Consider the following 23,156-nt stretch of genomic DNA (forward strand, 5'->3'; position numbering starts at 1 on the left):
TTGATTTTTACTAGTGTATTAGTTAGATTCAAGTTAGCTTTTGTATATTAGTTTAGATACAGTTTTTATCAATGATTATTAATACAGTTTTTTTATTAATTATGTAAACAAGTGTGCCTTTTTTATTTATTAGTTTTTAAATACAATCTAGAAATGTGAACAGGTTTGCCTTGTTTTAGTTATAAAAACAATAAATTACAGTTGATTTTTGTGTATAAGTGTAGATATTTTTTTGCTGAAGATTGCTTTTTATTATTAAAAATGTGAACAGGTTTGCCTTGTTTTAGTTATAAAAAAATAAATTACAGTTGATTTTTGTGTATAAGTGTAAATATTTTTTTAATGAAGATTGTTTTTCATTATTTAAAATGTAAACTAGAGTGCCTTGTTTTTTATTTAGTGTGATAGTTTATTTACATTGATATATATATATATATATAATTTTGACACTAAAACATTTTTTAAATGTGAAGAAAGTGTCAGCTTTTTCGTTTTGGAATTCTTTACTTTTCGTTGCATTATAGTAGAGTGTTGATTTTTTAAAATAGATGCTATTAAAGTAATGCTTTTTTTTGTTTGCATATATTTAAATGTATTAAGAAGAACTTTATTTTTTATTTTATTAGGTCGTTGAAATTTATTTTATTTTTGAACAAAGAAGTAGATTTTTGGTGTTTTTTTATGGTCATGTTTATAAAAGATCAAACATATCAAAAAATTCTACTGTAGTAGTTAATTTTTACAGAGTTTTATGTTGAAGGGGTGAAATTCTCAATCAAAAATTCCTTCTTGTATTATTTTTAGAATTTTTGATGTTATTATTTACTTCTGAAAACAAATTAAGTGTCTTAAAATAAAAGTTACTGTTTAAAGCAGTTCTTTATTAATTGCTTTAAAAGTTTCTTTACATTTTAAGTCAACTTTATATCTACAAAAAGTTATTACTGATGTTTATTTTTCTCTTTATTTTTACTAAACTATAGCTACTTTAAATTTTGTTTATTTTAAAATTCATTGATTTTTAAATGCTAAACTTTGATTGATTTTGATAATTAAGTAAAACAAACCAATTTCCAACTAACTTATAGTTTATAAAATGCTTTTAAAAGCTTAGTTTTTTAATTTGTTATAAAGCCGGATGGTAGTAAACTATTTGTAACATGTATTTTAATTTTTTTTTTATCTACGAAAAAAAGTACTTAACAACAAAAAGAATATACATACTATATGAACAACAATATTGTGTAGTAAATTGATAACTTTATAGGTTTCAGAAACATTTATTTATTTCAACTTGCTTAGACGAAGACGCCAATACCACTTTTAAAGACCAGCTTTGACTCTTAATATGAGAATTCTCCGAAACTATTTTTTTAGACGAAAAATGACTTTTTTTTTTGACGTCTTTTTTGTACAAAATACGTCAAAAAATAAAAATCAAAGACTGAATTGCAAAACTACAGAACTTGGGAAAGACGCCCATACCATTTTTAAAGACCATTTTTGACTCTTTATATAAGAATTCTCCGAAACTATTTTTTTATGACGAAATATGACTTTTTTTTTTGTGACGTCATTTTTGAAAAAAAAATATGTTAAAAATTAAAGACTGAATTGCAAAACTGCAGACCTTAAGGAAGACGCCAATACCTCTTTTAAAAACCATTTTTGACTCTTTATACGAGAATTCTCCGAAACTATTTTTTTATGACGAAAAATGACTTTTTTTTGTGACGTCATTTTTGAAAAAAAATACGTCAAAAAATAAAAATCAAAGACTGAATTGCAAAACTACAGAACTTGGGAAAGACGCCCATACCATTTTTAAAGACCATTTTTGACTCTTTATGTAAGAATTCTCCGAAACTAATTTTTTATGACGAAAAAAGACTTTTTTTTGTGACGTCATTTTTGAAAAAAAATACGTCAAAAATTAAAAATTAAAGACTGAATTGCAAAACTACAGACCTTAAGGAAGACGCCAATACCTCTTTTAAAGACCATTTTTGACTCTTTATACGAGAATTCTCCGAAACTATTTTTTTATGACGAAAAATGACTTTTTTTTGTGACGTCATTTTTGAAAAAAAATACGTCAAAAAATAAAAATCAAAGACTGAATTGCAAAACTACAGAACTTGGGAAAGACGCCCATACCATTTTTAAAGACCATTTTTGACTCTTTATGTAAGAATTCTCCGAAACTAATTTTTTATGACGAAAAATGACTTTTTTTTTGTGACGTCATTTTTGAATAAAATACGTCAAAAATAAAAAATCAAAGACTGAATTGCAAAACTACAGACCTTAAGGAAGACGCCAATACCTCTTTTAAAGATAATTTTTGACTCTTTATACGAGAATTCTCCGAAACTATTTTTTTATGACGAAAAATGACTTTTTTTTGTGACGTCATTTTTGAAAAAAATACGTCAAAAATTAAAAATCAAAGACTGAATTGCAAAACTGCAGACCTTAAGAAAAACGCCCATACCATTTTTAAAGACCAACTTTGACTCTTTAGATGAGAATTCTCCGAAACTATTTTTTTTGACGAAATTTTTTTTTTTTTTGTGACGTCATTTTTGAAAAAAAAATACGTCAAAAAATAAAAATCAAAGACTGAATTGCAAAACTACAGACCTTAGGGAAGACGCCCATACCATTTTTTTAGACCAACTTTGACTCTTTATATTAGAATTCTCCGAAACAAAATTACATCGAATACTTGGCGAATACTACACTAAATGCTGCAACGTAGAAAAACCTAGCATAGCTATAATAAAGCTCATTGATTATGAAGGTTTTAAATATTTTTCTCAACCATGTAAAATGTCAGCCAAAGTTGCTGCCCATTAGAAAATCTTTACCAAATGCATATAAAATAAGAAGAATGTAAGTTTTATTTAAACTTTAAAATATTAAAAAACATATAACTTGTCTTGAAACAGACATTAGACTTTTTAAAAGTTTTTTTGTGTCTGTTTACATAATTATTTTTGTTTATAATTCAACCCTTAAATTTAGATACTTATTCAAATTTTTAAAAGCTTAGTATTTTAAATAAAACAGTACAATAATTTCAAAAACTAAAAATGTCAAGTTAATTATTTGCTAACAGAGTTCCTAGCAAAGCAAGTTGATAACATAATGATAACAATTTTTCTCAGTACTTTTTCTTTATTTAACTAACATATATTTCAGTGTGTTAAGAAGTTAACACACTTTAACAGAGCTCTATAAAAAATAAATACTGTTAGGAAAGAATAAAAGCTAAGTTAAATGTATATATGTGTTTACTAAAAATAAGCATAATAACTAAAGATTAGCAGTTAATAATAGATACAATATATGATATTAAATCCAACTATTGTAAAACTAAATAAAGTTTGTAATGATGAAATCTAAATTGTAATAAAAGTAAAGGTAAAAACAAACTAGAATTACAAATCAAAAGTATAAACTACTTACATCCAAGTCAAAGAGTTACTAACAGTTATATAACATGGTTGCACACACTAAAGCTTGATCAAGACATTTAAGGTTTAAGTTCTTGAAAACCTCAGACTGACTCATATTAACTAGGGTTAGTTTAAAAATTATAATGTATTTAATGAAATTCATCTCAACTCAGGCTTTTTTTTTTGCAAAACTTGACTAGTTTTTATGACTTTAAAATCTTTTTTTTTAATAAAATGTTTCTTATTGAATTGATAAGCCCAAAGGAGTATTTTTTTTACAAAATTTTATGTACAATTTTGTTTCTATTAAACCTATAAGTATAAACTGTAAGTCAAGTTTTATAGAATACAAAAAAAAAACTTTTAAAATATAAATATTTTTGTAAAAATTATTCAATACAAACATATAGACCCTAATTTGTAGGGACATATTCCTGTGTTATAAGAAAACTTTTTTGTAAATAAAAAAAAAATATATATACAATAAAAGTTTTGCCCTACTCTCCTATGCCCTTAAACCCTTATGTTAATTATGTGGTTTTTTGAAGTATCATGATTAATTGCAGTATTTTCATTTAAATTATTCACTACTCTACTTTTTCTACTTTACCAGAAATTCAGGTTTAATCATGCTGAGAGGTGATAAACTTCTTATTGAAGGATAGCTTTAGTTTAAAACATAAGCATTCTGTTTAAAAAATAATTGCTTCTATAGAAATGAAAATTTGTACACCATAATGATTCCTAAATTTATTTTTTATTTATTTTGTAGACAATCCATTTTCAATTATGCTGTCACAACAAAAACTTGTTTTTAGCATAACAATTTGGTAACAGATCAGACTGTTATTAAATTCCTAAGTACTTAGGCTGACTCAGGCTAGTTAGGTTTTTTTTGTAAGATAATCGTGCTAGTTAATTTTTGTGTCTTTTCGGCCATTTTTTTGGGGTCTAGTTTTGAAAACAACTCTATGAGTTATTTTAAGGTAAAGTTTAAATGTTTGTGTAATCAATAATACTTAAATTAGTACCAAAATTGTTAGTATAATTATAATTGTACTATGAACACAATTTTACGAAGTTTTTTTTGTTTATATAAAGACGTGTCTTTACTAGTTGTCAAATAGTACTAGCTTATATGTTCGAACCTAGGAAAATAGACCCCAAAGATACACCAATAGTTTTTTATTAGATTTTAATATTTCAATCTAATAAACTTTTTAATATTTTACTTCAGCTTATAGTCTACTTTTTAGATTTCATTTTATTTTATTGTTTTGCTTTAATCAGTTGGTAAAATTTTCTACTTTGTGGTTATTTCTATTTAAAAAAAGCAATATTATTCCTTATCGTCGTTGTAAATATAAAGTAAGAAAGAGTATATATAAAATCTTGGTGGTATTGATTAAAAAGTAGACTATAAGTTGAAGTAAAATATTAAAAAGTTAATTAGATTGAAATATTAAAATCTAATAAAAAACTTTAATTTAATTTTATTGTTTTGCTTTAATCAGTTGGTAAAGTTTTCTACTTTGTGGTTATTTCTACTTTAAAAAAGCAATATTATTTCTTATTGGCGTTGTAAACATAAAGTAAGAAAGAGTATATATAAAATCTTGGTGGTATTGATTAAAAAAGTATAAGTTTTTATAGGCTAAAAGCAGTAGTTGTCACTTTAAATACTGTTTCACTGAAAAAAAGGTATTTAATAATTAAATCAATTAAACAAATTGTTGATAAAACTTTAGTGCACAAAATAGTTTATTATGTTATTATAAAATATTCATTAATGTTGATTTTCGAACAATTTAGTGTTGCTTCATTTTTTTGACTGTTCTCATAAATGCCTGCTTTAGTACATAAATAAAACAGTACTTTTCAGTTTCCAATGTGCAATGCTTGTTTGGATCTCTAGGTTTTAACAACTTATTACTTTGTATCTTATATAATATATATTTATTTAATTGATTTTTGTTTAATATATTCTAAATAATTGTATTAAACACTATTGTGAAATCAAATATTAGTTACAATTACAAAATGTGAAAATAAATTAAAACTTTAGGTCTAGTCAGTACAAAGTTGAAGTAGATGGTGTTAATTTTAGCTACAATCGAATTGGAAATGGTGATCATGTAGTATTGATGCTTCCTGGAGCTTTAGGTAAAGTATAAATTTAATTTTATTTGTATGTTTGAAGAAAGTTATGTTTTTACTCACTAGAATTTAAAAAAAAAATTGAGAAAGTAACAAAACTATTATCTATCTTTGGTTTTTTTATTGGTACTTAAAAGTATTTTATTCAAAAAATGTTAATAGGTTGCTCAGAAACAGATTTTTTGCCCCAGCTAAAAACTTTTGATGCTGAAAAATTCAATGTTATTTCGCTTGACTTAAAAGGTTATGGAAATACAAGACCACCATCTAGAGAATTTTCAGTTGATTTTTATGAAAAAGATGCAAATGATGCATTTAATGTTATGCAGGTTATTTACAGAAAACAAACAACTATTTAAAATCTTTCTCTAAAAACACTCACAAAATAGAATTTTAGATTAAAATTTGTAAAACATTTAAAAAATTCTATTTATCTCAGTGTTATCTTAAGTATTCTAAGCATAGATAATTTAAATTAAGATACTATCTAGTGAAGTAATAAATTCATCTAATATTTGTTATTAATAAATTAAACACATTATTTACTAAAAGTTTAACTCATGTCAAATTTTTTTAAGCTTGGAATATTTTGTTTCATAAAAATCTGTAAAAATAAGAAAGTTATATATCAACTACAGTTTCCTAAAAATAAAACGATGTATAACGTATTTGTTTTATCCATGTGTAATCTATTTTTGTATTTAGTTTTGAAAAAAAATCACCCCTTTTTTACTTGTTTACATTTTCAGACGTTAGGACATTCAAAATTTTCACTTCTTGGTTGGAGTGATGGAGGTAACTCTGCTGCAATAATGGCTGCTAAATATCCAAAGTTAATCAGAAAACTCGTAGTGTGGGGAAGTAATTCTTTTGTGACACAAGAAGAGCTGAAGTCTTACCAAAGTAAACATTTTTATTATTAAGATTTTGAAAGGGGGTTCACTTTGTTTTTTACAAGTTGATCTTTTTTTTGTAGTTTTATCGTATCTATCAATTTTTTTTACTTCTTAAAAAAATTCTAAGTTATTGTTGAGATATAAGCATTCAAAGTCAGTGAGTTTAATAAGTTTCTTATAAAAAGTGCAAACCAAAAGGGAAAAAACATAATTTTCGTCTAAAACTCTATCTTTTACTTCAGTTTTCAGCAAATCTTATTAAGATTTTTACAGTTGATCATTGCTAAAATTTAAAATTCTTACCTAAAAATTTTATATTTAAAAAATTAGTTTTTGATTAAAACACCACTATTTTTTGTTTATCTTTAGTTTTTATTTTTAAACATTATGAAAAAACTTATCACTTTCTTAGACTATTAAAGGAATGTTCTCTAAAAACTTAAGGCTTCGATCTGAAAAAAAGAAAGATAGGCCTATAAAGAATAAAAGTTGCAGTTTGTATTGGAAATTTGAACATAAAACTTAAAAGTTTATTGAATTAAATATATATTTTTAACACAGACTATTAGTTTATACATTGTGTTTTAAGTTTATTGTTAGTTTTTTGTAAAATAACGAAAATCCTTTATTTTGTATTGGTAGGTGTCAAAAGTCCACAAAGGGTCACTTTTGCAAGGGTTAAAACTTTTTTTTATTAGTTTTTTACTTTTATTATTTATTTTTACTATCATTGTTACCCCTAACCCTTACCCTTGGTTGGTAACTTTTATTATTTTTTATATTTCATATTTTTTTAACTATCATTATTACCCCTAACCCTTATCCTTGGTTGGTAGTTTTTTTCTTATTACTTTTACTGAATTAGTTTTTTTACTGCCACTGTTACCCCTACCACTTTTACCCTTGGTCGTAAATTTTGTTTTTTTATATTTTTTATAAATTGTTTTATTACAATCACTGTTACCTCTAACACTTGGTCAGTATTTTTTTTAATTAATTTTATTACTGTTTTATTTTCTACTCTCGTGCAAAATTGACCCACTGTAAAAATGACCCTTTGTACAAAATTGTTTTCATGCAAAAGTGACCCTTCGTGCAAAAATGACACTTTGTTCAAAAGTGTCTTCGTGCATTTTAACCCGTCCCCGTTATTTATATTGTTGTGTTTTTTTTAAATTAATACTGTTTTAGTTTGACTTATGTCATATAAGATAGCTAAGTATTAATTTTTGTTAGTTTTTGCTGAAAGTATTTAATTTTTTTTCTTAGTTGTCAAGTGTATGAAATTTATATTTTTATGATCCTTGTCATATTTTTCTTTTTAAATTCGTACGAAGCATGTCAAATTTTGTTTCATATGAAAATGTTAATACTTTTTACTTATATTTATAATAGTAAAGTCAGAAGTTTAAAACATTTTTTTTTAAATATCAGGTATACGTGATATAAATAGTTGGAGTCCTAGAATGAGGGAGCCAATGGTAAAGATGTATGGTTTAACAGAATTTGAAAGAATGTGGCATGATTGGGTTGATATTTTTTCAGAAATGGACACAAAAAAAGATGGATCAATTGACTTATATAAAAACGTTTGTATTTTTAACAGTATACTTTTACTAAAGTATAAAGTATTTGTAATTATTTAAAAATAACTTTACTTTTTTTTTTCTCTTTTAGGTTAGTTAGTTTAACAAAATTTTTTGAAATTATTAGTTATTACTCTTTTCATACGTAAATGTTATTTATTATCCAACAGTATCTGCTTTTTTGGAATCTTTAGAAATAGTTTGTAATCTTTCTAGTAATAGCTTGTTTTGTTTGTAGAAAGTACTGGTATGTTAATTTAAATAAAGTTAAACTAAGAGTTTAATTAGATAAGACAGACATAGAAAAACCTCATATGTCTTTTATATCGTTTAATCGAAATAATATATAATAAAAAAAAGTAAAAAAAAAGTGAAATATGTTTAAACAGAACAATTTCTAGTATATTTATAGAAATCACAAAAAAATTACATACAATATTTACAAGTTATTAAAGACTAATTACAAAGTATTTATAAAAGTTATAAAATTAGTTGATATGTTTTAAACTTTTTATATACTTCTTACTAGTAGTTATTTAATTTAAAATAACATGTAAAAATAAGTTTAAGTATTTTGAAAAGTACAAATCAGTTCTTTTAGTTAGTCTAAAGTTTTTGGGTGATAAACTAAAATAAATTGTATTTGAAAAATCTTTTAATAAATCAAGAAACGTATTTATGTATGACTAAAATTTTAGAAAAGAGGAGCAACTCTTTAAGCTAAATAAATTAACAGTTCATTTTATATTAAAAAGCGGAATTTAATAAGTCGTTTTATTAGGCTTTATCAAATATTAAGTGTGAAACTTTGATAATTCATGGTTTGAGAGATGCACTGGTTCCATTATTTCAAAGTGAGCACCTAAAAGCCAACATTGAAAAGTCCGAGTGAGCTGCTTGTTTTACTTTAGTTGTTTAATATTTTACGTTGTATATTGTCTGAGAAGTTATGTTTAAAATATTTATTGTTAACTATTATTTTGTTGTTTAAAAAAATTGATTGAAAATAAAAAGTCTATTGAGTTTTTTATTTGTTCCAAAAACTGTTTTCATGTTTTTCATCATAAACTTAAAAATTTTTATACTTATAAGAAACCTTTTTTCAGTGAACTTAGTATAATAAACAATTTTATAGGCTATTAGTATGGGATGATGGAGCACACAATCTTCACCTAAGACACCATGAGAGATTTAAAAAAGTTGTTGAAGAGTTTCTTAGCAAATAAATATATAAGGTCAAACCAATACAGACAATCTAAATGAAATATATAGCTTGCTTTAAAAAATTTTTAGATACATTCTCATTTAAAAAATATATATTTCAAATTTAGTTAGAATTAGTCATTATCTGAGTTCTATCAAGTCCTGTTGTTTGTTTTTATAGCGTTTTAAAATCATTTTAAAAAATAGTTGATAAGTAAATAAGAAACTTGTGTTACTTTAATAATAACAAAGTTGTTACAAACTCCAAATACTCAGGACAATCAGGATAACTCAGAATATTAAGAAATTTTTGAAAATCTCAGGATAACTTATGATATTTCAAACTTTATTTTTTAACTCTGGCTGACTCAGTATAGCTGTTTTTAATGAAAAACTCAAGATATGTTTTGGTTGTGTTAATAATCTCAGGACAGATTTTTTTCTAGGTTTTGAATGAAATTTAGTTGATTTACTTTAAATATTATGTTTTTTATAACCAACTTAGTTGAAGAAGTTGTTTTTATTAGTTTCAAAAAGTTAAAAAAAAAACTTTGTAAAGATTTGAAAAAACTCAAGGTCACTCAAAACAGTTTTTTTTTGACTTAAAGAGTGGCACACCTGTAATAAAATACATAATTTTTATTTAAAATTCAATTAAAATTGCTTGGATTGAAACTTTATTTTTATGCTATCTGTAATGTACATATATTTTAACAAAGATATTTTTATTTTTGATTCTTCTCGAGTTTGATCAGCTTTTGTTTAACAATGTGTTTTTTTTATCTGTAAATATAGCAAATCAAGTAAATTTGAACAATTTTTTATCACTTAGGTTATAGTACTTTTCTAATAAATAAAGCTATTAGTTTTTTTAACTTGTTATATACCGATTTTATTTCAGCATTTTTTACTTCAAAAATATTCCTTTATATATATTGCTTTATTTGTAAACGAACTAAGTAACTATTTTGTTAAAACTTTGTTTAAAATACGTAAACTTGAGTACATTGTGCAGAACATATAGTAAACTTCTTAATTAATAAAATAACTAAAAAAGTACGACTTGTTTCTTGCTTTCTAAAAAATTTTTAGTTTAAAACAAACAATATGCCATACACTATTATAGAAAATAAAATTTTAGTTGTATAATAATCTATCTTAAAATAGTTTTTTTTTAATAATAAGCACAAAATTTTCTTTTTATTGATCACGTGTGCTAAAAATTTTACAAAAGTTAAATTTCGTACAAGCCATATATTGTAAACTATTATATCATTAAAAAAAAACCTATTTTTGTTTTTTAAACAATTTGTTTTCTCTAATTACAAGATAATCTTAACAAGGTATAATTATATCTGATTTCGTTTAATTAAAGGTTCATATTTCCGTATTAATAAAATTTACTTAATTCAATAATGAAATCAAAAGTTAACATAACAAGTAGCTTGCAATTAGCTTATGAAGAGGTTGGAAATGGAGAACATGTTGTGCTTCTTTTAGCTGGTGCAATAGGTTAGTTCTGTATTATGTGGAATTTTCATCTAACAATTCTTATTCAATTTTTTCTGACTGTTGGTTACCACTTATTCAAACCAGCTAAAACTTGTTTTTTTTTGTAATTTGAGTTTTTGATTAATTTAAGCAAGTATATGTGTGTGTATATATAAATACTTCTGTTAGCGAAATCAATATGATTAAATAGGCATTGTTCTATGCTTATCATACCATTTTTACAGTCATTATTATTTTTTAGTTTTTACCATTATACCATTAAATGAATTTTGTTATAAATGAAAATAGTAAAATTATAAGGTTTTTATAAGAAAAAAAAGATTAAAACCATTAAAATTCCCTAAAATTTTAAAATACATGTTTTTTAAACATCTTTAGTAATTAATTAAGTTTATTACTTTTATAATATTATGTTAATTGTATTTGATATTTGTTACATATAAAAAAAATAGTTACTTGTTCAAGTTTAAGCTTAAATCGTTTTAAACTTAACTTATGTTTTACTATTGTTAGTTTAGTACACAATTTAGCTAAGAAAAACTAACTTTTAGACTTTATTTAATTCTATTCGTTGCTAATTTGCAGACTGCATTAAGGGTAAGGGATTAAGGCCCATTTTTTAAAAGTTGATCTTATTTTAAAGATCTTTTAGTTATTATGAATAAATTTTTATCCTTTATAAAAATTTGAATAAATTTTTAATAATTAAAAATACATAGTTAGAAATCTTACGGTACCTTATGGAAGTTACCTAATGGAAGACCAAATAAAAAAGGGGAAAAAAGATAACTTATTAAAAGTCTAATTTCTCCCATATTTTTAATTAATTGTTCTTAAACTTTTTTATTCTAATTTTATTTGTATATTAAACAGTTCTATTGTAGGATTGTTGTTCGTTTTTAGTAATAATATTTTATTTTTTTTGGTCGTAAAATACTTTTTTTACAAATAAGAATTTTTTTTGATGCAAGGAACGTTTCCTAACATTTTGATGTTATTTTTTAAAGAAAATCGGAAAAAATAGAGATTTTTTTCTAAGTTTTTCAAAACTTGAAATTAATAAGCAATGAAAAATTTCTTCTTCTAACGTTTATATCGGAAACTATACGCTTACTTGTCTATATTTCAAAACCTAATCAAAATTTTAATGTTCTTTAAAACTACTTTAAAGTATAAATTATACTTTCAAAAAGGGGCAAATGTTGTTAATGTTGTAAATAAAAATATTGGACACCCCTATGGCTTAAAACTAAACTAAATATAGGATTATTTGTATCAAAATACTATGGCCCGCAGACCAAATCAGACTTGCCAAGCCATAGTTTCTAATTTAATAGTTGTAATATAAATAATAATCCAAATTTTAAACTGAATGTTTTCTAGTCTACTTTTTTAAAATTACTGTAATTTACGAAGAATTTTTTAAACAGTCCTGCTTACGAAATTTTTTCTTTGGTAATTATGATTCTAGGTTTATAAAAGAATTTTTATCTCTGACTTATAATATTATCGTATGTTATTACGTATAATAAAAAGGGTTGCCAAAAAACCTGGAATCTTGGAAAAACCTTGAATTTGACAATTTAGGTTAAAAAAACCTGGAATTTGAGAAAATTTGAAAAAGACCTGGAATTTTGGACTTATATCACTAAAAACCTAAAAATTAGAACAAAAATCTCTAAAAAACCTGGAATTTTAAACGACTTTTACATGTAAGTAGTAAAATTTCGATTTGACACGAAAAATCTATCAGATAGATAAAATTTTTTTGTCATCATCAACATTTTTATTATTTAATTACACATTCAAAGAAGCTTTACGATATTTTTTCAATGTTGTTATACTTTGTTACACAATTTTTTACTTCAAACTCAATTTTAGACTAAAAATACCCTAAAACCTGTAATTTTGAAAACCTGGAGACTATAAAAACTTTTGTCAACAGGAAGCTCAAGAACTGATTTTTCTGAGGTGCTTAGATATTGGGAAGGAAGTAAATTACTAAAAATTATAGCAATTGACGCGAGAGGGTATGGTGAAAGTAGACCTCCAAGTAGATCTTTTGAAAGAAATTTTTATTACCAAGACGCAAAAGATGCTGCATACCTCATGCAAGTTTGTTAAATATTTTTTAACTCTATTTTTTAGACTCATTTGTTTTCAATTGTCTTTATAATATTATTTTGAGCTGGTGTTGTGGAGTTTATTCTTCTAAAGTACATCTTAATGATGAAAATTGTAGAATTATCAAAGTTTGAAACAATTACGTAATCACTATGCGTATAAAACCAACAAACGATATTTTTTCTTAATTTTGAAGGTAGTTCGAATGAAACACCCTAAATACTAAAAAAGTATTCGGTTATTGAATTTAATAACTACAGTATATTTTTTTTGTATATTTGCCATTAATTATTATTCATTTTATAAATCGTGTTTATATTTTAATCGTTTTAGGTGCATCCATAGCAAATTTTTAAAAGTATTATAGCATGATCTTTAAAGCGTTTTCTTTTCTATATTTTTATTGTATTTTCTATATATTATTTATATGTGTATGAATTCTAGGTTGTGTTTTGTTATACTCGCGTCAAGTTTGGTCTAAGTTTGAAACAGTTTAGCTACATGTTTAAAATTTTTATTTTTATTTTCTATTAATACTTTTCATTATTATTTTATTTAATTGTACAAGATTTTTTAACAAATTAGGAAATAAAGTTTATTAATATGTTTAAGATGTCTAATTACTTTACTTTACATATATTTTGTTTTAAGCTTACCAAAACCTTTGTTTTTAAGTGATTTTAAAATTTTGACTAGTTCCTTGCTAATTTTTTTTAAATAAGATTTAATAGACTTTTTGCTGCTACTTTCTTTTAGTAAACACAATTCTGTTAAAGTTGTGATGTGTATATGTTTAATTTAAAGACTACATACAATAATTTAATGTGAAATATTTTTCTTAAATTACCAGAAACTTCAATACAAACATTACAGCGTTTGTGGATGGAGTGATGGTGCCAACGTTGCTGCTATTATGGCAAGCGAATACCCGGATGCAATCAAGAATGCTGTGATTTACGGCGGAAACTCGTTTATGACTGAAAGCGACGTTAATATAATGAAGAGTTGGTAAAATGTTTAGTTTTCGTTGTTTTTAAATGGTGTTTTGTATAAATGATTTTTTAAAGAACCTTATTGCACAGTTTTATAAACTTTAATGTATGTATTTTTAAAAGTACAATTTTAATTATTTAAAAAAAGTGATATGTACTTTGACGTTTCACTGAAATAAATTTAATCAGAATATTTTCTAGCTAAAACAATGAAAATAAGTTTTTGTTTTTGTAAGGCATACGAAGCATAAGTACTTGGGATGAAGGTTCATTAAAGCCATTGATAGATGAATATGGAGAAGAATATTTCACCGCTACGTGGCATCAGTGGGTCGATCACTGGTGTGAACTCATTTTAGAATGTGAAGATAAAATAATTGACCTTTATAGTACGGTGAGTTATTACAGAAGAATTAGATTTTAGTTGCAAATTTTTAAAATATACTATTATAATTTCTTTATCTAAATTTACGTCTTATAACAGGTATTTCGATCATTGAAATATTATACTAGTTTGAATTTTGGTATGTGTTGCTTAATTAGTTTGTTGTGTAAAAATATACAAATTAGACTTAATTTTAGATTTATATTAAAACAATTAAGAGTGATTTAAAAGAAGATTTATAAGTATTTGTTTTCAAACTAAAGAGTTGGAATTACTTTTTTTTCAAAAATAGAAACAAATCACCTTACGCTTTCAGTATTGCACTAGGTAACACTTATTATGCGTTCTAAAAAAGCACTCTTTTTACTTAATTTTATTAGTTTCTTCAGAAATTGAGTACTATAAAGTGTCAAAGTTTAGTCTTACATGGAGAAAATGATGATCTTGTTCCTTTATCACATGCAAAATATTTGAATAGCAACATTGAAAAATCCATGTTGGTGATTTAACAGTATATATTTTTTTTAACTATAACTTACTATGCAATGGTTACTTCTTGAAATCTATTCGGTATGATTTACGTTGGTTAAAAAAAATATTGAAATATAGTTTTTAAATAACATAGCTTTAATATTTTTGGTTTTTCATTTATGATTTAAAAGAAGCTGTAAATACTAAAGTAAAAGTTTTAAAAAAATTATTTCTATTAATAGCCACTTAATACCTAGTATTGTGTAAAATACATTTATTTTATTTACTTAATTCAAAGAATTATTATACTGAACAAATTTTTTAAAGGTTGCAAATTTGGAAAGGTAGTGATCACTTTTTACATATGAAATTTTCACAATTGTTTTGTCAGAATGTTGAAAACTTTGTGTTAGGTAAAACAGTATCGAACAAAGTTGATCCATTTGCTCGATGATATTGAAAAATATTCTTTCTTTTAATAAGTTTATTCGTAAATTATAGTTCCGGAATAAATTAAAAAAAAAAAACGGTATCAATCTGTATCTATAATTTTTCTTCTTTATTTTGTTTTGCTAATTAATTCAGAACAATGTATATTTGAAATGTATGGTCTTGAAAAATCTGAGATTAATCGATCTATAAACTACTCCTAGTGAGTTTTATCAACTGTTTGGTCATTATTTAATTGATAACTAAATGATTAAAACTTATTTAAAAGGAATTAGTTTTTTACAAAACATGTTAGTACTTTTAACTTTGATACAACTGAATAGCTGTCTAAGGTGTTTTGTAGTGTTAAAAAAGGTGAAAAAAGGTTTAATTTAGAAAAAATTCAATAATTTCTTAAATCTAATTTAAGTGTTGTTACAGCAATTTAATTAATTTTCCAAAAGTTTTTTTTGATTTTAATCAAAAAGGTACAATCAGTTTACAATTTGCATGTTAAGTAAAAGAACACAGTAATTGTAAAAAAACATATAACCAAAATAGATGCTTTTTATTTTAAGATTTTACAAATTTTAAGTTAAAATTGTTCTAAGTGTATAAAATGAAAACAATTATACAACGTTTTAGAAGAAAGGTCTTAAAAATAAAATAAGAACGAATGATGATTCTTAAAATATATGGTTTAAAAAAAAAATTTTGATGTAATTAACTGCTTTTACAACTAGTTTTCATTTGTCAGGTACATTGAGGTTTGCCTAGAATGTCATTATAACACTATTTATTTTAATCCTGTCTTTTATTTTATTCGGTATTAAACAACTCTGTGACCGAGAAGTTGAAAACTTTTTTAGGAGATAGTGAAAAATTAAGTTTTTCTTTTAATAATTTTGTTTGCATTTAGTTTTCGTTCATAGTTGCTCTAGCAGAGTATTATATTTTTTAATAAATTTTCATTTAGTTTTTAATAATTTTTTAGATGCCGAATTTTCTTCTAGAATACATTCTGTTAAAATCTAACTCTAGTTTTCGGCAAACTGCGGCTCGTAAAAAAAATTTTGAGGCAACACTCTGTGATAGTTCTTAAAGTAATAGTTATAGTACTCTTAGCTTTTAATATATATAAAAATCTGTTATGAATAAAAAAAAATACAACAAATGTCATATTTCAGTATCAAATTTTATTTTTACATTGCCTGCTTTAAATAGGTAATTATTTATTTTTAAAAGCTAAATTTTAAAACAACCAGACACTTATAACGCTTTTTAAAGTTTTTATTCATATAAGTTATTTACCAGATAGTCTAAAACACTCTCAAAAACTACACAAGACAGTGTAGTAAAACTCAAAAACTTTTTTTTAACTTGTGAGCAAAAAAGCGATTTTTTAATATAAACATTTAGTATGAAAGTTTAAAATTCTTTAAACAGGATTGTTCTAAAAATTTTTGTAGTTTGTATTTACATTTATAATAATACAATAAGAATAACTATATCACCTTCCACAAAGTCCATTTAAAGGGCTGATAATTCAGATATTAGCAATAAACTATATATAAATTAAAGTTTAAACCAATTTTTGATAAATTTAACTTCTGCTTTTAATGGGTATGCTTTAATACTTATATAACCTTAAATATAAACTTAATAATTACATTTATAGCAGTTTTGCCACCTTTTTTTGTTAAGAAGTTAAGATATGTAATAATTTTAGTCTGAATTAGCTTTAAAAAACTAAGGTTTACTAATCAAGTTTTATATTTTAAAATTTTTAGTGCGTTTTCGATTCTTAAAAATCTTTTTTTAACTCAACTATTTATACTATAAAAAACGTCGTTAATTTATATATATATTTTTTCAAAGTTGTAGTTGTGTTCCATAGTAATTGTTTCATTTAGATCTGTTTTTAAAAAACATTAATACAATTAATAACTTATACCTTTTTTGTAATTTATTTGTAAGTTTAAGAGTAATTAATCAATAAGAATGTTAGAAATTGTGTTAACTGAAAAAAAATCAAACTACATGTATACTTAAAGCAACATAAAAGTAAAGTTTTGAAAAGAAAAAAGCTTAAGGTATTATAATAACTTTAATTGATAATTTTCGTTTTTTTTTAAATACTTTTTAATTTTTGAATACGTCTAAAAAAATAAACAAATGAAATTCAAAATTATCTAAAAATCTAAATACATTTTTACATAATCATTTTAAAAAATAATTGAGCTGGTAGAAAAAAGTAGATTTCTAAAGAATCATTTGATTTCAAAAGTTTATATTATAGTTAAATACCACGCCTAATTCAATCACCAGAAAAATTAAAAACTACTTATGAATTATACAAAATTATGAAATAAAAAATATGTAGTACAAAGCTACGTTAAAAAAATTATCTAGTTCTTATATAATGTTAATTTTTGTTTTACTTTATTTTTAGTCGTAGAGATTGCTATACAAACAAAGTTTTTTTCTACTTAATGCACGATTAATATATAGAACAGCTCAAAATAGTAAGTTTTTTTGATGATATGTCCTCCGTAATTGACATTTTAGTTGAAGAACGTCATTTATTTTGTAATTATCAAGCTGTTTTCTCTTTTGTTTAGTATTTTTCTTTAAATAGAATTTCTTTATCTGCTGGTATTTTTGAATATACTCGTAAGTGTTAAAACATTATACAAAATAATAACTATTCAGAAAATTTTGAATTTTTACTTATTTTGTTTACTCATTACAATAGAGTTTTAGTTTAAAATATAAAAATAATATAATTTATTACTATCATTCACTAAGAATTCTAAAACCAAACTTTTAAGTTTAAGATTAAGAATAAAAGAATCTTTTAAAAAGAAAATTTTGACTAAGTTAAGTAAGCTATCTAAAAAGTTACTGTTATGCTATTACTAATAATTTATTAACATAAAATCCCAGAATAATAAGTTTAATTATAAGTTGTTAAATTAAAAAATTTATACATTGTTTAAATGAGTAGCTGTCAAATTTTCACGAACTTACAAAATTGCAAGAGGGGACAAAATTGCACGAGTAGACACTTTTGCTCGAAGAAGCTTTTGCACGAGGTAATAAAATTGCATGAGGATACTTTTGCACGAAGGGTCACTTTTTCACGAAGACACTTTTGCACGAGCAGACAATTTTGCACGGAGAAATTTTTGTACGGGTTGAATTTTATTTTTTAGTATTTTAAAATAATTTTTGTTAGTTATTTTTCTATTTTTATTTTAACTACCACTGTTACCTCTAGCCCTTAACCTCGGTCAGTAACTTTTTTTTTTCATTTTGTTTTTTTATTAACTTATCTTTTAGTTTTGGTTTTCTGTGTTTTTACTCCCGTGCAAAATTGACCCTTGGTGCAAATTTGTCTTCGTGCAAATTTGTTCCTTGTGCAGTTTTGTGCCCTCATGTAAATTTGTCTTCGTGCAAAAGTATCTTCGTGCGTGCAATTTTGTGCACTCTTGCAACAATGTTCTCGTGCAATTTAGTAACCTCGTGCAATTTTGTCTTTGTGCAATTTTGACCCGTTCCCTGTTTAAATACGCATGTTTTTTATTTAATCATAGTGTTGCATTTATATAAATTCATGTCTAATTATTGTATTATAATTTTAAACAAGTATTGTTTGAAAAATGCTTTCAAATCGTTTTTGTATGATATAAATGAATTACAATATTTTAGAAATTTAAAATCTATTTTGTTCAAAAGGATGTTACAAGTTTCTAAATGTACTACAGAAACAACTTTTTTTGATTTTTGTTTTCAGCATTTCAAGTACCCTTCGTTTGCAGACAAAACTGATAAAAATTAGGATGCCCTGTATTGGAACAGAAATTTCAAAAATATACCACAAAATAGGATTATTTACAATGGCTGCAGTAATTCCTACGGTCCAAGTTAGTCCCATAACTGTTGACATCCTGAATAACAGTTATTTTTAATATTTTTAATAGTAAAGTATTTATATATTGTAAAAACTTATTTATTTGATAGTTTTTTCTATTAACTAACTTAAAATTGTTATGTAAACTTTGGTGTAAGTTAATTATTTCTAAAATCAAACTACCTTACATACAACATAACTTTTATAGAAGATAATTGAACTTTAAAAAACGTGTTTGGGAGCTCCGTATTATTTTTAAATTTTATTCTAGCAAAGCTTTTGTTACTATCGTTTGGTGTGTCTTTACTAATCACATCATTGTCTAAATCACTTCTGTTAAAAGAAATACTTTAAAGTATACAGTTTAAAATTTGTTTTTATTTTTGGGATAGAATGAAGATTTTTAAGTTAAAGCTTTTGTTTACAGTCGTATTAAAAACTAGTTAAACTGTTTTATCAGTCTATTTAAGACTTTTCAAGAAAAACTTTTAGTATTGTTTAGGGTTAAAATTGTACAAAATTCAAACAAACATTGAGTTTACAGTCCTTGTGAGGCCTTTTGGTGAACCTTTATGCTTTGAAATATTTGAAGACTTTTTAATAGCTCTAGCAGAAGAAACAAAGAAGTACGAGTTTAGCAGGAGGATTAATAAAAGAGGAATACCGAATGCCACTAAATTTGAAAGAGGGTTTGATATCCAGCAAGGATTTTTACAACTTTGCTGTGGTGTATAACCAATGATTATATTTTTACTGGAAAATTCTATAATGACACAAGTAGTCACTATAAGCAGTGGGCTACCCCATCCGTACAACATATATTTATAAGCTGTTTGATAAATAATTTTTTTATTTGTTGATGCTGAGTAAGTTCTTTGTCGTTGAGAGCGCATAAAAGTTTTTGTAAACCCTATAATATTGTAAAATAGATGTAAATTTTGTATAGAGCAAAGTTTTGAGGTCTAATTACTATTATATTTACATTTTCAGAAATAAAAAAGCAGTAGAGTAGATTAAAAATATAGACTTAAATGAAATTTATGTTGAAAATTTGATTTTACTTGTTTTCTTAAAAATATAGTTAATGAAAACTTATTAATCAAAACCTTTTCCGAAAGTTTTCCAAACATCATAAGCCATCACATTGTTCCAAAAAAATGTTGATAGAAATAAGTAGTGAAGTAGAATGCGAATTGCAGTGCAAGCTTTGTCGTTGTTGCTCCAGTTTGCACCTACTACAAACGTTAAAAGTGCAGCAAACAATCCAACTACTAAGTTCATCATGTTCAATCCTGCTACAGTTCTTAGCTCACTAACATTTTAAAAAGTATTTAGCACAATCTTTGTTTACAAAACAAAAATAATTATTTATTTAATATTTTAGTAGAAATTAAAGTTTTGAATATTTTTGTTGAAAAACTGTATATCAAAATTTTGTTAGTATAAAACAAATAAAGTATGTTAATTTATCAATATACCTTAGTAGGCAGTAAGTTAATAAAGTAATGATTAGTAACACCAAAGTTATCACAGTTAAGACGAAAACTATCCAACTGATAATAATAGAAGTTTTATAATCAAACTCATTTTGTTCCTCTTCTATATTTGTACCTATAAAATTAATTTCTGTAAAATGTTTTAAGTTTTAAAAATATAAATAAAGCCTTTAATTTCTTTTGGAACATTTTTTAACTGTTGTTTAAAATTTCAATAAAATGTTATATAAGTTATAATAGGTCTGCAACAACTCCAAACTTATGGGTTTTTTAAGCTTCAAGTAAACAGACTGTTACAGTTTGTAAGCACATCTGATTAATTAAATACGACTAGTTTTTAATTTTGTTATCTACAGTTCCATAAGTTTTAAAATAAAAAAAATAAATTTATAGTTTTTTATTTTGTTTATAAACTGTTGTTAAACAATACAAAAAATTATTAAACATGTTTAAGGTTTCATTAAATATACTATTTAAATAATTCTAGGTATAAATAGTTCTCTAAAATCTTTATAAATTAAACTTTTTAACATGTTTTCGATACAAATCATAGCCACATTTTCTTTCATAAAATATTCTTCTTTTGTAACTGTTGAATTCCACTCAGTTACAAAAATTGATCCATTTTGCAAAATGTAAAATTCAGTCATATTTAACTGAACATATGTTATGCATTCTGTTTGGTTTACACTTTGTTCCTGTATGAGATCAGAAATGTGTCGGGCTAAGTATTATATTTTGTATATTTAGATATATGATATTGTAATTTGCTTTAAATTAAGTAGTTGAAAGTTCTCACCTTAAGTAGCTTTAAGGAGATTAGTTATATTTTATTTTCACAGTTTATTATAAACAGAACAATGTTTCAATCTTATATCTTAAGATAATTGAAAAATAAATTAATTGTAATTGCTATCTGTAAATTTAACTCGATAGTTTCATACCTCTTAGAAGAATATTTTAAAGTTTTGATTATTTACTGTTATTCAAATTGTAAGTTATTTTGAAATTTATTTAAAGCCGTTCGATTCTATTTTATTATAAACAAAGAGTTGTTTTTTTTAACAGTTTAAAAGTGTATAATTATTTTGAAGAAAATAATACATATTTTTTGGAAAAGGGAGCTTTACTTACTTTTTCACAAACTGCTACTCTAGATCTTTTATAGCTGTCAACAAGCATTTTACCTGATTGTACTGTTATATTCCAATCTAAAAGCTTTTAAAAAATGTTAAGGAACATTTTTGAATTTTGTGAATCTTGTTTGTTATAATACACGGTACCAATAAACTCATATAAAGTTTAAAAATATATTTTCAAATCAAAGTAAGTATACCTAGATAATTATAAAAGTTAAACATTTTAATAATGATTCTTCACTGACTTTAACGTGAAATAAATTTTTACTTTAAATTAATTTAAAAAAAGATGAATCATAAAACATAATCACCTGAAACTGAGACTCAGTATAAACTTTTCCAGTTATTGGAACTAAAAGAAATTCAGTTCCTTCTGTGTCATTTTTTAATTTATATTGATGCTTCAAATAAATGTTTTTAGTCTCATCTTTGCTAAAAACGTCATTGTTACTTATAATTTTAGGTTTAATTCATGCTTATATTTATAACATTATTTTATAAACTTCATACCTGCATACTAGAGTACCATATTTTAAAGTTTCAACAACAAAAATATCTAGTCTGTCAGATTTTAGTTGGAAATTGTCCAAACTCATCATTTTAGAAAGATTATCAATTAGCTGTTAAATAAAATTTTAAATATATTTTAAAAAACTTCAAAAGATTTAAAACCAAAAAAGTTACGTTGCATTATTTATTTGTTGTTTGGAAATTGAACAACTTTAAGTAGCATATTATTTCTTTATTTTCTTTTAATACTTAATATGTTTAATAAAACGTTACACAATTGGACCTATGTAGTAAACAATTGAACACAAAGTGATCGAAAACAATTAATACAATTCTTTTTTAAATAAGTATGGTATACTATTTTATAACTACTTGCAATTGAAAAACACTTTGTTTACATATGAATGAAAACATTTGATTTATACTTTTATAGTTGTTATTCTCGTGGAACTTTTGTAAAAATACTTAAAATCGATACTTTTTCAAATTGAAATAAGTTTCAAAAGTTGTAATACTTTTTGTAAACTATAATATTTTTAGTAATTCTAAAACTCGACTTTTGACTTAAGATTAGTTTTTTAAACTATTAATTTCGTTTTCACAAATACAAAACTTTAAAATCACATCAGTTTTAAGCTGAGTCGTTTATTTTTAGCTTATATGTTTTTGATTTAACTTTTACCTAACCAATTAAAGTAAAAACTATTTTCCAATTAAAATTTTTTTAAAATATCAGATATATAAAATTGATTAAATGAGATAAGAACCCTTTTTTATACTAAAGTTATACTTTAATTTTAGAACTGTATAATAATGACAATTTTTCAAATATTTTTTTGAATTTTTATTAAAAATTTCAAAGATAAAATAAATAATTGTTTT

General features: G+C 24.0%; 4 protein-coding genes across 5 annotated transcripts in view; 3 read left to right on the forward strand and 1 right to left on the reverse strand.

Moving 5' to 3' along the window:
• Window positions 1-2,800: 2,800 nt before the first annotated feature.
• On the forward strand, window positions 2,801-9,377 carry LOC145846772 (serine hydrolase BPHL-like). The gene is made up of 7 exons (XM_082953387.1): window positions 2,801-2,895; window positions 5,527-5,624; window positions 5,781-5,947; window positions 6,368-6,521; window positions 7,949-8,103; window positions 8,882-8,988; window positions 9,236-9,377. Coding segments are annotated over exons 1-7 (774 nt in total). The 5' UTR covers window positions 2,801-2,893; the 3' UTR covers window positions 9,327-9,377.
• Window positions 9,378-10,677: 1,300 nt separating this feature from the next.
• Window positions 10,678-15,289, forward strand: LOC145846774 (serine hydrolase BPHL-like). Of its 2 annotated transcripts, none has more exons than XM_082953388.1 (6): window positions 10,678-10,815; window positions 12,761-12,930; window positions 13,790-13,943; window positions 14,168-14,325; window positions 14,697-14,812; window positions 15,115-15,289. In XM_082953388.1, the coding sequence occupies exons 1-6, from the start codon at window positions 10,719-10,721 to the stop codon at window positions 15,239-15,241; spliced, it is 822 nt and encodes a 273-aa protein (XP_082809514.1). In that variant the 5' UTR covers window positions 10,678-10,718; the 3' UTR covers window positions 15,242-15,289. The 2 variants fall into 2 exon arrangements, with proteins under 2 accessions (XP_082809514.1, XP_082809515.1); XM_082953389.1 differs by having other exon boundaries at window positions 14,706-14,812.
• A 3,669-nt stretch (window positions 15,290-18,958) lies between these two features.
• LOC145846775 (putative G-protein coupled receptor Mth-like 3) lies at window positions 18,959-21,275 on the reverse strand. Its single transcript, XM_082953390.1, has 6 exons — window positions 21,170-21,275; window positions 20,608-20,740; window positions 20,236-20,441; window positions 19,661-20,039; window positions 19,313-19,462; window positions 18,959-19,166 (listed from the first exon to the last, which is right to left on the reverse strand). The coding sequence occupies exons 1-6, from the start codon at window positions 21,273-21,275 to the stop codon at window positions 18,959-18,961; spliced, it is 1,182 nt and encodes a 393-aa protein (XP_082809516.1).
• A 19-nt stretch (window positions 21,276-21,294) lies between these two features.
• LOC145846771 (uncharacterized) overlaps window positions 21,295-23,156 on the forward strand; it is a 12,720-nt gene continuing 10,858 nt past the window's right edge. The window contains exon 1 of the mRNA XM_082953386.1: window positions 21,295-21,303. Within this exon, the coding sequence (XP_082809512.1) occupies window positions 21,295-21,303 (9 nt within the window). The remainder of the gene's footprint in view (window positions 21,304-23,156) is intronic.

The sequence above is a fragment of the Thalia democratica genome, unplaced genomic scaffold (genome assembly GCF_965202585.1).
Source record: "Thalia democratica unplaced genomic scaffold, ktThaDemo2.hap1.1 HAP1_SCAFFOLD_614, whole genome shotgun sequence".
In the NCBI taxonomy this organism is placed as follows: Eukaryota; Metazoa; Chordata; class Thaliacea; order Salpida; family Salpidae; genus Thalia; species Thalia democratica.